Consider the following 16,728-nt stretch of genomic DNA (forward strand, 5'->3'; position numbering starts at 1 on the left):
CTTACCACAGGCCGGCTGACTCCGCGCTCCCAGCGCATCAGCTGGCCGAGTCCTAACAGTTTCCCCCATTTGTTGAAATGTCCACATTGCAAGTATTGTTGCCCTGTTGTCATCCTTTTTGGTAAAATGTAACCAAACTTTCGAGCGTTTATGCCGCTTTGTCCCCTTGTTTTCCTGCTGGGCGCGAATGCGCACGTTGCGCAACGTGCTTGGTGACGTCATTCGCGCCCACTGGAATCGATAAGGGAATCGTTGGTGAAAAAGGCAAACGATTCCAAGGAATTGAAACACTGGGAACCGGTTCTCAACAAGAACCGGTTCTCGATTCCCATCCCTACCCACAGCAACATAACTTCATCAACCTAACGAAGAGTGAGTTATGACAAAGAAATTATTATTTGAGGTGTAAGTTGGTGTGTTTTGTCTTTTTAAAATACAGACATACGAGAAATATTTTGGAAGTGTTGCACTTTTAATTGATCCAAAGGAAGAACCCCCCCCCTAAAAAAAAAAGAATACAAAAATAAAAAAACAAGCTTGGCTATCCCCTTGTTTTCAGGTCACTGCACCTCACATAATCAGACTGACTGAGAGGACAGCGAGTTCCTCTGTGTTGTTTTTGCTATTGTTCTGTGTTCACACATCTGTCTGTTTCAGAATAACTGGTCACAGTATCAGGTCTCACATCGAAGTCATATAACAACAACAACTCTGGCTATGGGAACTTACAAGCTGGATGCTTATTTTAGAAGGCTACTCAAGCCATTTCAAACATTTCACTCTGTAAATTGATGCCACAGGTGTGAGCCTTTTTTGAAAATATACTGTTCGTAAGGTAGTAATTTGCTATGTGTATGAGAGTCATTTTTGTGCAACATGACCAGTAGATCACTATGATCTCTTTATAAGTCTGTGCTTGCTGTTAGCGTTGAATCGTCTGGCTGGCAGCTGGGGAACATTTGGAGTGTCTCCTGCAGGCGGTGTCTAAAAGTCTGTGGGGCACCTGCTGTCCATCGGGGGGGAGGTGAAGCTTTGTCTGAGACGACCAACTCAACAGGTGACAGTACAGCAATACCGTAAAGTCCAAATGTTAGCGTGACAATGACCGAGTGGGGGCCAACAAATGAGCGTCTGATTCTCTCTACCACTGTTAAGACACCAGATCACTTTCAGAGGGGCTGTTCATTGAGCATCAGGTACATTTGCAGATACGCTCGGGGCTTTTTGGTTGAGTCAGGGATGCATCTGTTGTGTGACTGTTCCAGTGATCCAACAGCAGCTGCATTCAACTCTCCACAGCACCAGTTGGTGTCAGCTGACCTAGAATTGTAAATTGGCACACGCTAATGCACACCAAGTCAACAGCTGCCTAAAAAGTCTGTTTGGTATGCCTAACCAAAACATGGTCCCCTCACAGACAGGGCTCTGTAGGTGATAGTAAATGCATGTCTAGCTCAGCAGAACAACAGAACACCCTCTACTGTACTGTTTACACCCTTTAGCTTTTAGTTCCCAATATATGTTTTATGACTAAAGAAAAAAAAAAGATGTTTTCACATACACAGTGCGTTATTGTTGTGCATGACATGTGGGTGATGGTGACCAGGCAGCTCTGAACGGGATCAAGATGGTGTCCATTAGGACTTATTAACAAGGAATTGCCTGCTGTAGTAATAACATTTCTACTGCCTTTGCTGGGGGACTGCTGGCTTTAAAGCACACAGCAGCATTGCTGCTGTAGCTGACGTGATCCTCGTGAGTGGCCCCATTTCCTTTGACATATTGCACCGTGCTAAGAATTATGGTCTGCAGCAGAGTATACAAGTGCATAAACACAAACAGTGGTTGTGCTGGAGAGCACAGGGAATACAACTCTTTGGCTACTGTACAGTTCAGTCTTTAGGGAAGTATGTTTATGGGATTGAACAGATGGTTTGAAGTAGGTGGCAAAAGAAAACGGTGGCGTCAAATGTCAGGTACGGACATATCCGCCGTTTTGTGTTTGGTTATAATTGTGTTTTCTCCTAATTTACAAAGAAACTGTGGATTCACTGACTGTTCTTTTCTTGAAGCTGATCAGCATCCCATTATGTGGTCAGTCATACGGTTTTTTCGTAAACCCAATGCTGTGAGCCACACTTCTCTGAATGACTTTGTATGGGTTTTAAAGTCACACAGTAGTTTCTCTGTTCACACAATCACTGCAGTTGTTGGTGTCCTCTCAGTAAGTCATCGCTACAGTACTGCTTTGTTGATGAGAGCATGTGCAGGCCTGCATCTGAACAAAGACGAGCAGAGGAAGAAGAACTCAATAAAGTACTAAATGAACCAAAAACAAGAGCAAACATAATTCTGTCTGAAACATTGCACTTTATGTTTTAAGTATTATAACAATAAGCTTTCTTGTAAAGGTGTGAATCTTTATCAACCTTTTGATTCAGCTCAATGGAGATTCACTTCCAAAGTATAGAAATGTGCTTGTTTTCAGTGTCAAAGTCTGAGGGAGCAACGTTACTGCTGTAGGTCCTGTATGTTACATATGATTCAACCATAACCATTTACTTTTTAAGTTGCACCACATTCAGCTGTGTGCTGCAAGTCTTTTTTTTTTTTTTTTTTTCCTGGTAAGGCAAAGACGAGGCATACTCTTCCCTGCCTCTCACTCACTACTAGTATTGCACTCATTTGGATGAATAACTAGTTTGATTTAAAAAAAACCCCAACAAAAAACAGTAATGAGTAAATGAAAATCCCTCTGATCCTTTTGGGTCAACTAAGCAAAGCCCAGTACTCCTATGTATCACCACCTTTTAACGTTTACTCAACAGGTTTCAAGATATTCTTATTCTCTACAACCAAATAAGACCTTAGCTCCTAAACTAGGAATTTTAACACTAATTTAGAGATAACCTTCCCTGTTTGCGCAGTAGAGAAGCGTTGACAGTGCCTCATTAATTCATGGAGGATTGGTTGGGCTGGCTGTGTTCCTTGAGGTTGCAGATGTGAGGTCAGGGTTATAACGCCATTTCTCATTTTTGTTATATTACCAAAGTAGTCCAGTATCGAGACACAGATTTGGTACACTGCATGCATTTCATCTAGTTTGGACTTTCTGATCACTTTATAAAACCAGATTGAGTACAAAGGTAAAAAAAGAGATTTAAACACTCCTTGCTGAGCCTTGGTCTTTCATATCACTTATCACTCGTGTGAGCATAACATAAGCCATTACTTTTTTGTTCTGCTGGAAGTTTCATTCTCATTCCTTTCCATGTCATTTCATGCATGCTCAGGGTAAAGGATTGAGTCCAAATTAAGATTGAGGCAGTTTGTTGGAATCCTTGGCGATTAACTTTTCTTTCTATGAATAGGCATTATATGAGAATGAATTGAATTATAAATGGATTAGAACAAATTGGCTACAATTGCATTATCATTGAACTGCAGTGACCTTGTTTACTTTGTGTAAAGTGCCATGAGACAACTTTTGTTATAGCCTGGTGCTGTACAAATAACAGCCACACCACCCCACCCCACCCCACGCCACCCAAGAAACCAGAAGCTGACAAGAAAGAAGCACAGACCTAGGCAACCAGCAGCCCCCCTTTGGCTCAAGGGGGAAACCCCAGAGCCAAAGGGGTGCCCAGCTGCAAGGGCAGCACAGGGAAGCGCAGGGATGGGCATAGAGCGCAAGAACCCCCCCAGACAAGCCCAACAGCAAGGACCCCCAAACCCAGGCTAATCAATGGACACCCATTCACACAGATACACTAACATACACCCACTGACAAAGACATGGACTGCGTTTACAAGCAGTCAATAACCCTTTTAAAACCCGAATATTAGCAATAACCTGGTTTTGCACGGCCATGTAAACACCAATAACCCCTTTGAATAACCTGAATTTGCTCATATTCGGGTTTTTTAAAACCCAAATATGACCCCTGGGCTACTCCTTTAAAACCCAAATATTCGGTCATGTAAACGCCAAACGGAATATCCCGATCAAACGGGCTCTTTTCGCAAGGAATCTTGGTCTTTTGAGTCCAGGAAGTTCTTCTAAACATGGAGAAACGCAAGACAACGCCACACTTTTGGAGTGAGGAGGAGACTAATCATTTTATAAATGTAATGAAGGACATGAACATTTTGGCATTTGTAGATGGTAGAAAGTACTGGGATAACATAGGTAGCACAGCGAGCCCACACCCAGGCCCAGCCATCAGTAGCCCCTGTTGAATCAGTACATCTGTTGAATGTGAAGATGTCTAATATGTAATTAAAACTGAGGAGCAGCAGTCTCTGGATATGTGAGACAGCCTCCCCCGCATCCCGGACGACGCAATGTGAATGTGTGGATGAGTCATGCAAAGGAGCAAGAGGAGGAGTTTTTCTTTAATGTTTTGAACATCATATATCATGCTTGAGTAAAAAATTGCTCTTCTGCAGCTGAAAATCACCAGTGAATTATCGTTTACTACTACTGTTGTGTTGACTACAGGTTTAGAGAGAATTGCCATGCCTTTGTAGAGAGCGAGCCTCCTCCAAATAACTGTTTATTTTCTGTTCCTTCCAGGAAAACAAGGAAGGAAGCTGCATCTATACGTCATCATTGTACAACATTAGGGCAAGCTCAGTGCAGGAAAAAGGGAACATTGGTGTCACATAATCAGCTAGATGGTCTCATTGTTATTTTGTGTTTTATTTTTCGTGAGATTTGAGTTTTTACTCTCTCAATAATTCAATAAAATGTGTTTCCGAAATGGCGATAAAGAAAACGTTTATAGTGCGACCAATGCTGAGCAAATAGGTGGCTTTAAGCCCTGTGATCTGGTGGAAAAAAAGGCTTTCAAATGGCATCTCTTTGATTCTGCTCTTTTAAGCGGGGTTCAAAAGATTTCAGAATACAACACACATTGATATTTAGGCGCATCATTTAAGCCTTAATGTCAGAGGGGTTAGGGGACAGCAGGGGGTTTGCAGCGCTAGGAGTTGGCCTACTTGGTGGGACATTTATCCAGCGCTTTATTCTCTGTATGAGTGCAGTACCCAGCTGGGCCATTCATGAGCGTACTTTATGCTGCTTGTTTTATCATATTGCAATAATATGTCCGACATAGCGGTAGTACGTTCAGCTATATGTATGTGTATGGCTATTATGTCTTAATCTGACTCTTTACTCATCAGTATCTGTGCATACTAGTTCAACTTAAGACAGACATTTAGATAGGTTGTAAACCAAAATCTCAAGTAATAAACTTTAACCAAATGGTTAAAACACCAAAGATGTTAATTATGGTCTTGTTGTCATAGTAAAAGCAGTAAGCATGGAATGTTTTTTTCATGCTTCGTCATAGGAGGCATGAAAAGAGGTGCACATCCACTGTGAGTGCATTACCCACAGCAGATTGTGGATCGGCCAGCTGAGTTTGGAGAAGTGGGCAAAAAGTATCATTTAAAAGTGTAAGATTCATATTTTAATTGTTTTAAGATTGTTTAAAAATAAATAAAAATCATGAGTGATGGAAAATAATTGGTCTACCACAAGTCATATAAAGATATTTATGAAAATTTTAAGAAAAAGAAAGTATTGCTCTCTAATTAATGCACTGCTTTGTATAATTAGACAGTCCATATAAAATGCAACGCTCCAAAATATGTGTGAGTTGAATAGATGTGTATATCTGATTGACGGCTTTCTCTTTGTTTTCTTTTTCCTTTTGACTGTTTGTGTCTGTCAGTTTCCCAAAAGTCCAAAGATATTGGACTTTTTCTCTGATTGATGTGCAGGATTAGATGAAAGCATCCTTTTTATATTATAGTTATCCATAATGCCTGTTGCTTATATCAAAATTTGAAGCATCTCTTGACTTTAGTGTCAGGATCTCAGTTTCATGTTAGTTAAGTGGCACTGGATGGATTCAAGCTTTATGCCAAAGGCTTGTCTGGCGAAGCAGTTTTACTGGTCTTCTGGTATTTAAGGACAGGCCAGTGATTAAAGGAAAAGGCTATTGATCTGTTGCACATTAGCGGGAAGCAAACTTACAGGACTGATGTGTGTGGGTTCATTTAATTTGGCATGAAGCCAAAGTGTAGTGTTCTACCCAGACTGCTTTCCAACTGTAAACATTCAGTGAAAGTGTTATTGTCACCGATGCATCATTCAGCTTTTTACAGCAGTGGTGCAAGAGCTTTGAAAATGGAGATTTCAGTCCAATTCTCGTCAGCAGTGTGTTGTGTCTTAAATCTCTCCCACCTAACAAAGTCCTCCCCGGTGGCCCTTCAAGGCAGTAGACACATTGTGTGTTGTGTTTCTCTCCATGTGTATTAGGTATTGAATAAGTGACCTTTCTGGTTTGTATGAGCTCATGGGAAAAGTGGGTGTTTCCACAGGAAGTTAATGCCTTTCCCTTCCCCTTCTTTTTCTTTTGCTCTCCCTCTCTGTGGAGCCTACAGTCTCCCTCCCCTCAAACCTTTCATTCTGCCTCTTTTATTTATTTATTTTTGCCCCTATTTCTCACTTCAAGTACTCTTAGATACTCAACTCAACAATGGTCCATGCACAGAGTCCTGTATCACTGATGCAGACGTTTGGGAAGCATGGACAGAAAGGCAATAACATAGGAGGGGCAGGCAGTCTAAAGATGCAAAGGAATTGGTCTTCACTTCCATCTGTTAAACATTAAACTTGGATGGCGGTTGTTTGATTACAGGCAGCTGCTCCCAGTCCAGCCCTAGAGGTGTGACAGAATGTTAAAGTTGTGCAGATTCAGGGACAGGAAGTGGTACTGAGTTACCCTGCTCAAAGTTCTGATGTCATAGATTACTAATCACACATTTACTCATTTGAGTGTGTACAAATAATGAAAAGCTTGGTAAAGCGTGGAAAGAAAACCTTTAAATATTTACAATATTATTCATGTTGGTGTATGTTTTAGAGTTGAATTTATGATTCTTGACTTTGTCTTGCTGTGATGTGAAAGCACAGTCTGTTGCATACTGCTTCTGTGTAGCTTGGCAGGCTCCATTCTGTCTGGCACGCGGTTTGTAACCTTAATTGAAATTGCTGCATTTGGCTCTACCCCACTGAATTTGCCTTACATATGACACGTTTCACCTGCCAGCTGGAGGGCAAGACCCATACACATCACTGCTGCATGTGGCGGCCACCCTTGTCTTGGCCCGTCCGTGATGATGCCTCAGTATGTAGCACTTTGTTATTGCTTTGTCAGCAGGATCCACAGCCAAGGGCCCGTTATGGTGACGCAACCGGTGCGAGAGCCATAGCGTCACATGACTACATTGAAATTTTTTTTGAGTAAAGCCTGTGGGCACACGTTGTAGGGATGGTTGCAATAAATCAGTATTTAAGTAAGAAAAAGGCATGAAATGACACACAGTTGATAGTCCAGGCTACTTCTCCATTCAAACCTTTTTGACCATTTATGTTAAAGGGGAGCTATTATGAAAAACAAGTTTTTTCTTACTTTAACATATATAAAGTGGTCTCCCCTCAGCCTGCCAACTCAGAGAAGGAGGAAAGCAACCAAATTCTGCAGTGTCTGTACAGCCGCCCAGATGAGCCATCCAGTGTGATGTGGCTTCTACGAGCCGTTCAGATTCTGCTCCTGTCATGACGTCACGACATGAGCGTGAAACCACGCCCACAACTATCTCCGCCGGCTGGAGCTTCCGCCATTTTTTCGTAGCGGTGTATCGCGTCATTCAGGCAGCCAATCAGCACAGTGCCTCATTATCATAGCCCCGCCCACTCAGAATCCCACATAGAGAAGGAGGTTAGAAACGGGGAAGATAAAGACATGGCTTAGAGACTGAATTTCTAATTTATTTAGCAAAAACAATCAAAAGCTTGTTTTTAAGACATTCAAGGCCTGTTTAAAATAGGTATTAGATGCCATAATAGTCCCGTTTAAACAAGAGCGCTTAAGCGCCGGTCCTGTGGTCATCATGAATTCAAATCCCATTATGTTGGATGTGAGCAATAAAAACGTATACTCAAAAAATCCATGTTATGCATGAGATCCTCCACAGTATCAGATAGTAGTTAGTAAAAAAAAAAAAATGTGTCATGCGAGAAAATATTGTCGTGGGGTATAAGGCGTTTGAGCTGGGGATGAAAGTGTTATAGAACATTATAAGTATTCAGAGGCTTACGTCATTCTTCATATAACAACACATTTAATTTAATTAAATTTACAATTCTCCTTCATTAAGGAATAACTACTGTAATGTTTTTCAAGTCAAGGTCTGTGAATTTTTATTAGGCAATGTGCAGAAGGGAATTAACTCCCAACTGTGTTGTTAACTCTTTGTTTTCCTGTTCCCTGTCATTATGACAGTTTGGTATGCAGGCACGCTGTCTAGCATACAGCATTCTGTGATTTTGTGTTCTACCAAGATAATGTTGATATTGGTTAAGAAAGAAGCAGATCAGAGTAAGTAGAATAACCGACAGATGGAAAAGTATCTATATTTAGCGTTAGTGAAGCTATTTCGTGTGGAAAGGATGTGGGTGCATAGTGCAAGCATGATGCTGATTACACGCCTACACGTGTCACCGTGTGTATGTGCTTTCATTGAGGCTGGCAGTTGGAAGAATTGGTTGCTTTACATTGTGCCTTGTTATGAAACATAAACCTGATCAAGGTGCTTTTGTTTATTTTTATGCTTAATACTGAGTGGGTTGTGAAGACTGTTACACCCAGAGTAGTCCGATGCCATTTGTGTGACATAAAACCCCCCCCTTTCATTCATTCTTTGAATATATTTTACATTTCTGCTTTTCTTGCAGATCTGAAAGGTTTAGTGAGTCCACTAGAATTTTTAAAAACAAATTCAATATTCATTCATTGATTTAAGCCACTTAATGATAGAGATGTTCCTCCCCCCCCCAATTCTAGGTAGCTAGCTCTATCCAACAACTCACCAGCTTGTCCACCTGCCGACTCAGAAAAGGAAGTCTCAAGGCAGTATTGTATAACTTCCAAGGATGGCTTTTAGAGCAATGCAGGAAAAATTGAGATTCTGTTCATAAAAATGACATAGAAATGCATGGTGCTTAGAAGTGAATATTCACTGATACCGAAACCTGACACAATCCGAGACTGGTATCGGTATCAAACAGCTCTCGTTTATCGATCAGAAACAAGTGCTGAGTACAAAGGTTAGAATAAAGTACTCTGTAGACACAAGACATTTGTAACATGTAATGTTTCCTTTTTTTTTTACTTTGGTTTCTTGTTTCTTAAATCTTTCTCTGATCTGGATGGTCATTTCTCCCTGGAGTTTGGATGCTCTGCTCTCTCTCTTTGGTCTCACAAATATCTAGATAAACAACTGTCCTGCACAAGAAGCTGCACTGCAGGTGTCACTGATCCCTGCGTTGTAGGCATACATGGGCTCCTAATGTTTTCCTGGTGTCATCTTTGGTGTTGTTGGCTGGGATGTACAGTTATTGTGCAGGGCTGGGAGTGGGGTCACAGTACAGGGGACCGAGTGACAGGTTTGGGCTTTGGGAGGTAGGCGGGGTGCAGGAATATGTCATGTGTGACATCACCACCACTTGAGGGCCGGTCCAGCTGCCTGCTGCAGAGGTGGAGTTTCCTTCCTGTAGAGCAGACCGGGGGACAAGCGTGGCCTGACCCACCTTGCCACCAACATCTAAACTGCAGTGCGGCTTGTTTCTCCAGGCTTTTTTTCTTCTTCATTGTTCTATTTTGCTTGTGATATAAAACAAAATAATTTTGAATTGGTAGAGAGAGACATGTGCGAAAATGTATTGGTTATTAAATGATCCAAAGTTCAATCACCTTGTTTTGATAGTTTACATAAAATGAACTTTCGTTTCTGTTGAGGAGAGTGGAAAATCCAAAGGTGTTTATAATCCTGGTACTACAGCGCACAGACGCACCCACGTGGTGGTCATGTCAGCACTAGCATAATGGTTGCCTAAGTAGAGATTGAGCTCCTTTTTTTTTTTAGGGTGATGCAAAGTAGTTGCATAAGTTATTACAGTGAAAGTTGGCTTGGTTTGAATAGTAATTTACTTCAGCTTTGTAAAGCTGGTGTCGAACAAATCTGATGGAAATACCCCTGACATCCAGAGAACCCCCTGACGCCAAAGCTGCGCGAGTTGCGGATATGTTGGATCAAAACTGTTTTTTCTGTTGTTATATAAAGTGTGCTAGTTATAACAACATAATGAACTACATTATTAGGTTTCTTTATCAAGTCAGCCAAACTATATCTGATAATCAATTGTTTCAGCAATTTTTTTTCTTATTGCACCATCAGAAAAAGACAAATGGTCAGTTAATTGATTGAAATTATACTCATTGATTGCAGCTCAAAAGAATATATACTGATATAACAGTATAAATATATTGATTTTCTTCAACTCTTATTTGGTACCTGGAATAGTGGCAAGTGCTGTTTCAACAGTAGCAGTAACATTGCTAATCTGTAAATACCTAATTAAAGAATGTTAAAAGAGAAAAAAGAAAACTCAAACAAAGCATTCAGTCTTCCAAGACAGATCTTGTTACTTGGCACATTTCAGTGAACAGTTGTAACTTGTGCCTGCTAATACTCCCCATAATCCGCAGATGGCTCTGCCCAACATGTACAGCTGATCTATTTTGTTAAAGGTGTACATCCGATTAAGTCATAGCCTAAGCATTAATGGAGCATATTACTGGACATGACTCAAGCTGGCTTATGTCACATAGTTATCGGCAGTCCTCCTGAGTCATGTTGCACTCCTTCAACAAGCGTTTCACAGCTGAAAGCCAGCCATGCTGGACTGCAGCCCTGTTAGTGCTGGCTCCAGTGCTTCTGGCACTGCAGAACAGTCTCATCTATCACGGGAAAAAGACAATCAGTCCGGCCGAAGCAGGGCACAGCAAATACTGCACCCGTGCACATGGAGGGAGGGAAAGAACATCCAATGGAGTGTGGTGCTCAGTGTGGCCTTCCGAAGGTTGAAGAAACAGGAACAAGAGGGTGAGAAAGAAGGCTGACGTCACGTGCTGAAGCTATAGGTGGGAGAGTGATAGTGGGAGGGACGAGATATGCAAGAAGGTATTTTTTCATCTCATATCTTTGCCAGTGCAGACAAGCATTTGAGAATAGATAGCAGTACTAATGCATTATTAAATAGCATGTGAATGGATGTGACATAAGCATGCATACCTGCACCATGCAGAGAAGACAGGACAGTGTGAGGGAGAAATTCCATGCACCCCCTTCAACAAAAGAGCTACAAGTAAGGAAAACAAAGATGTATGTAAATTATATTAGACACAGAAAATTTGAACAATAAATATCTTCATACCTGAAGGCTTAACTTGGGTGAAACAGAATATTTAAAGCCAAGACTCGACTCGATGATTATAATGTTAAATGTCAAAAAACTCAATTGAATCTAAATATTGAACTAACGTTTTGTTTCTCTTACAAAGAAAAACAAAACCAATATTGCACATTGCTGAAGGTATCTCTAGTGAATGGGATAGCAGGTTCAAAAGAGATGTATTGTATATTAAATTGATATATAGTCTGATCATCATTATAGGAAATTGTGAAAATGTACCATGTAACAAGCAAAAGAAAAGAAATAATTATTTCTAAGCCTCATTAGGGTTAGAAATAATGATTTGGATGTGAGGGCTGCAAGTTTCTACTCCCAAAAAGACGTAGAGGTGTCCATCTGAAATCACATGGATAAATCAGTAGGCTGTTGGAAAAACATCTCGTTGATAGATGAGACCATGACCATAGAAAAATAAATCCTGCAAGAAGTTCTTTCAGTGACTTAATTGACAACAAAACATGCAGTTTGCAGTATGACAGTGACTTGGTAACTACAATGACTTGTGCTTAACAAGTCATTGTACCATTTCTACCAAGTACCTGAAGCAAGTAGTTTGTGTGAAGAAACTAGACTTAAAGATATTGTGCATGGAAGAAAGAGCCAGAATTGCTCCAGGCTGATGTGTAGAAATGACAATCTGTTGTTGAACTGAAACAGTCTCATTTCTTTGCTCTTCAGTACAGTCTCAGGAAATACTGAATGCAAAGATTCAGACACAGTTTCTACTCAAAAATAGGCAGCTTTGATTACATTTATCAGTGATTAAATGTCTCATTTGTCTCATTTTGAAGATGTTTTTGTTGGCATTTATGAACACATATAGAAAACTGTTAAGGATTCACAAGCAGGTGTGCATTTGAGTTACAGATGCAGTGATATTAACCCTTCACACAAACATTTTTGATCTAATAAAATTCTGTAAATGGATAAAGATGCAGTGAGCAATACAATTTTAGCAAAACCAGCAAAATAGTTTGCTGGTTTAATATTTTCAAATACGTTGAAATTAGTGGTGTCACATCATTAGCATTTTCTGAACCACAACTGCTGTTTTTCCTTGATCTACTGTGTGATCAGCTGTGCATCTATTACTCAAAGATTTGATGTTCTGTAAACATTGTGCACACTCTCTCTTATCTCCTGAGCTGCTAAATAACAGGCAATGGTGCACTGCCTTTGTTGTCAAATAACACACAGTTTGTACCGACAACATTACTGTAACTGTAAAGGTTTATTTTTGCCTCATGGTTATAATGACTGGGACATTTGTTTGGATTTTGTGTTTTTGTGATCGCTCTGTGTCTGAGGGTGTTGGTTTGACATTCCCTGAGCACTCCCCTCAGCTGTCACCACTTAACAAGTCCCTGAGGGGAGTGAGAACAACAAAACATGGGAAAAATGTAAAAAATGCATGGCTCCTCCTCCTCCTGGCTGCTCCACGTCCCCACCCTTCCAGTTTAGGTTACTAAGAGACCAGATACTGGCCCAAAGGTTTAAAGAATCAAAGCTTTCAAGCGTAAATGGTGTGTTTTCGTTTGTAACGGGGGGAAACATCTTGTAAATGTGTTGTAAGCTTGAAAACCATCCTGCCATGGAAACCCGAGCAGTGGCTGTAGTGTGGGGGAATATTTACTTCACATTTTTTGTGCAGGTGTCTGCAGACGGTGTGTTTACCTCCTGTCTGCCTAATGCCAATAAAAGTAGAGGTCACTAAGTCTGTCTGTGCTGTTTTAACCCAAAACACAAGAACAGAGTTGCTGTTTATTCCCATGTCTAATCCACTTTGAAGCCATCCATGCAGACATCCCTCTACACAGTCATTCTAAGCAGCATTAGTTGAAATGACAAAATGAAGTCGGAGCAGAAGACTAAAAGCTTAGTTTTTTTTTTTTTTTTTTTTTAAATGTTCTGTTGATGGATCATGCCATGCACAAAAAGCTGCTCACAGCTGCAGAAAATGAATAGCGGATGATGTAAAACCACTGCAGGAGCACCTTTAGAAACATGCAAGAAAACCTTTTGTAGTCTGGGAGGGTTAGTCCTAACTTGTTCAATTTCCTCATTCATTGTAGAGCAGTAAAGCGTGTTTGTTTCCAGAGCATGCTCTGCAAAGATTAGCATATGAGAAACACAATGGACCAGCAGAAATTTTCTATTTTCTGAAAGTTATCAGGCTGACTTAAAATATTCACTCTTTTCTCTTTTGGTTCTGTTCTGTTTCTCTTGCAGTCATACTTTGTCACTGACTATGACCCCACAATTGAAGACTCCTATACCAAACAGTGTGTGATCGACGAAAGGGCAGCAAGGCTCGACAGTGAGTGCACTTTGCAGAACAAACATGACTAAAATAAATACACATACACCGAATGACTTGCAGGTTGTTCCTTTTGAATGTTTTGACTGTATGATAGTTCTGCCGAAGACTTCTGACTTTTTCAGAAAAGTTTATTTTGTCACAAGTAGTTCTGTGTGTTTGTGTGTACATGTGTAGTCCTCGACACGGCTGGACAGGAAGAGTTTGGAGCCATGCGAGAACAATACATGAGGACAGGGGAGGGCTTCCTGCTCGTCTTCTCAGTCACTGACAGAGGAAGGTAAGTGACAGTTTTCATCATGTGCAAACACTCACTCACTCACTCCTCCTTTTCTTTGCACAGCGCTGTTTACTGTTCACAATAACACAAGCACTTGTTCTCCTCAGCCTCCGACTCTGCTAAAACCATAAATCTTGCATCAATACTCTCACTTCCGGACCTCGCTGTTGTTCTTGTTGTCATTTTCTTTTGTTCTCTACACTTCCTTCCGTACCCTGCTTTCTTCGATCCACCTAATCACCTACCTTAACTTTCTATTTAAAGCCTATGTGCTTTTAGAAAAATAGCACTAATCAGCCAACGTAGAGACGTCCTTAGACACAGGTCATTCTTAAAGGATAAAAACTTTGGAACTGTTAAACCCTTCATGTTGTGATTTTTCTTTTTTTCCAGCATGTATGTAGTAACAACATGCATGTATGTATATACTGACAACACCACCAGGTACTGACAGTACGTTAACCCTTTAAAGCCCATTTAGTCAGTGCTAAGCCTCATGTGGGGCAGCACATTGTTTAACAGAATTTTAGTTTCAACCGCTGCTTAAAATACAGCTCACCTTGTTGAAGAATATGACCCTTTGAAACTGTCATTTGAACTTATGGTTGTTTTGGTAACACCTGAGGTATCCATGGTAACAGCAGGGGGGGGGTTAATATGAGGGTTTACTTAATTCCACCTGCTGTTTTGTTGTAAATGCAGCAGATGTGTCACCAGGATTGTAGCACATGAGCTCAGGCTGTGTTATTGAAGTGGAAAGAGTTAACAGTAAACATGGTACCTGTTCAGCAACGTAATAAAACTTGTGCCCACACTGTTTTCCAGTGAATCCCTCATGCTTATGAAAGTAATGACAGAAGTGCCACTCTGGCCCAGGCACAAAATTGAGGTTGATTACAGGATAATTGTCTTAATTAGAAGAATTTGGCTTGACAGTTTTTTTTGGTTGTTTTTTTTTTTTTTTTACCCTTGCTCTTCTCCAGCATGTGTATGGACTTTAAGCTCCTTTTTGAATATTTTGTTACAATTAAAATGTTCCTCTTGTAGCCTGTCTGTTGCTGCCTATCCTCCTTGTCGTTGTGTCCCTGCCCAGTCGTGCACGGAGCTGCATTCCCCTTCATCCATCCACAACCCCCTCCCAGTGTTTATGTTGTAAACACTCTTTCCTTCCTCCATTGATATTAGTTAAGTCTTTCCAGATTTACTATGTGCTCACCACGACTGGAATGCCATCCTGGTCTTGCGGTCACATTCTGTTTCTTTTTTTTTTTTTCTCCCCCACAGACTGGCATTTTATTTGGTTTGGTTGAAAACGTGTCGTCACATTCCATCTGTATTATAGAGGGCAGAAGCCAGGTCAATGTGCCGAGCTGAGCTCGCGATAAACACATTTTATGTTGCTGTAGCTGTGTGGCAGACCTTTTTCCTCTTTACTGACATTTATCATGACCCAGACTTGCGGGTGAGGGTTCTGTTTCTGTGTGCGAGTTCGTGGAGCAGGGTTCATTTAGATGTGTTGAATGTATACATCCATAATATGAAAGCGATTTATAACCATTTGTTCAGAAGACACCACATGACAACATGTAATGTGATTCACAGCTTTGAAGAAATCTACAAATTCCAAAGACAAATTCTCCGAGTCAAAGACAGAGATGAATTCCCCATGATCCTCGTAGGAAACAAAGCAGATTTGGAACTACAGAGACAAGTAAGTCCAACAGGCTGCAGAGATCTGAACTCATGGTTTTATCATCTGAGAAGATGATATCAGCCAGTCCTGGGGGGATTTGCATTTGCTTGCTTGAAAGTGAAAGTGTTGCAGCTGCAGCACGCTGCAAAGATACAACAGGATGTGAGTGAAAGAATAAAAGAAAAGCAGTAAACACCATCATGTAAGGAGGGAGGGAAGGGGGGATTGATGGGGAAGGGAGTGTGATGAAATTATGAATTTTCTGGCTGTCGGTATGCAGTCACGCTATTTCCTCCAGTGAATCCACACCACTCCCTAATGGTGAAAAGGGGTTTTGCAGGCACATACAGTCAACAGCTTTCAGTGGATTTTAACCCTTTAAATGGGTCTCAGAATCCCAGCCACATATGACTCAAACTTTTGTTGGTTTTTGTTTGGTTTATTATTGAAACTTCTCCATATCCTTTAATTAAGCTTCATCATTTAAGCTGTCTTGGTACAGATATCAAACTAACCAACATGATATATAAAAAGGTCACTTACTTCTCATAGCAAACAGTTAACAACTATATTAGCTCCTATATTAGCCTATATTTCAACACTTTTTTTTTAATACGTTGCTACCATGTATAATCTAACTTTGGATCTATTTCTTTCTCTCTCTTTTTGCGTTATTCTGTCCCAGATTGCATGCACAGCTGTGTCACAGAGGATGAATGCAAATTTCTGCAGAGTCCCAGTTGCATTCTGCACGCTAATTAAATTGCTTCAGCTTTTGTGTAGAAGGACAATTTTGTCCTGCAGTGCTTTAAATAATGAAAAAAGAAGCAGCTCCCCAGGGTTGAAAGAAATGCTGAATGATATAAATTGTACAGCTCAGGAGTGTTGGCCCACAGAACGTCTTACAAACAATTGAACATAGGTCAGATTAAAATTAGAGAGAGCAAGAAATCATTTCAACTCCTGACATCTTTTGGAAATTGATCTTTTTTTTTTTGGTAAAAGTTCAATGTTTAGTGTGGACTCACAAGTCAAGTTCTTAGTAT

At 40.6% G+C, this 16,728-nt stretch overlaps 1 protein-coding gene across 1 annotated transcript in view; it reads left to right on the forward strand.

Annotated features, from left to right (window-relative positions):
• The window catches only part of rras2 (RAS related 2), a 35,441-nt gene that overhangs the window by 15,933 nt on the left and 2,780 nt on the right, over positions 1 to 16,728 (forward strand). The window contains exons 2-4 of the mRNA XM_061742795.1: positions 13,622 to 13,709; positions 13,887 to 13,989; positions 15,592 to 15,700. Coding sequence (XP_061598779.1) covers positions 13,622 to 13,709; positions 13,887 to 13,989; positions 15,592 to 15,700 — 300 coding nt within the window. The remainder of the gene's footprint in view (positions 1 to 13,621; positions 13,710 to 13,886; positions 13,990 to 15,591; positions 15,701 to 16,728) is intronic.

Source organism: Cololabis saira, chromosome 2 (assembly GCF_033807715.1).
Source record: "Cololabis saira isolate AMF1-May2022 chromosome 2, fColSai1.1, whole genome shotgun sequence".
In the NCBI taxonomy this organism is placed as follows: domain Eukaryota; kingdom Metazoa; phylum Chordata; class Actinopteri; order Beloniformes; family Belonidae; genus Cololabis; species Cololabis saira.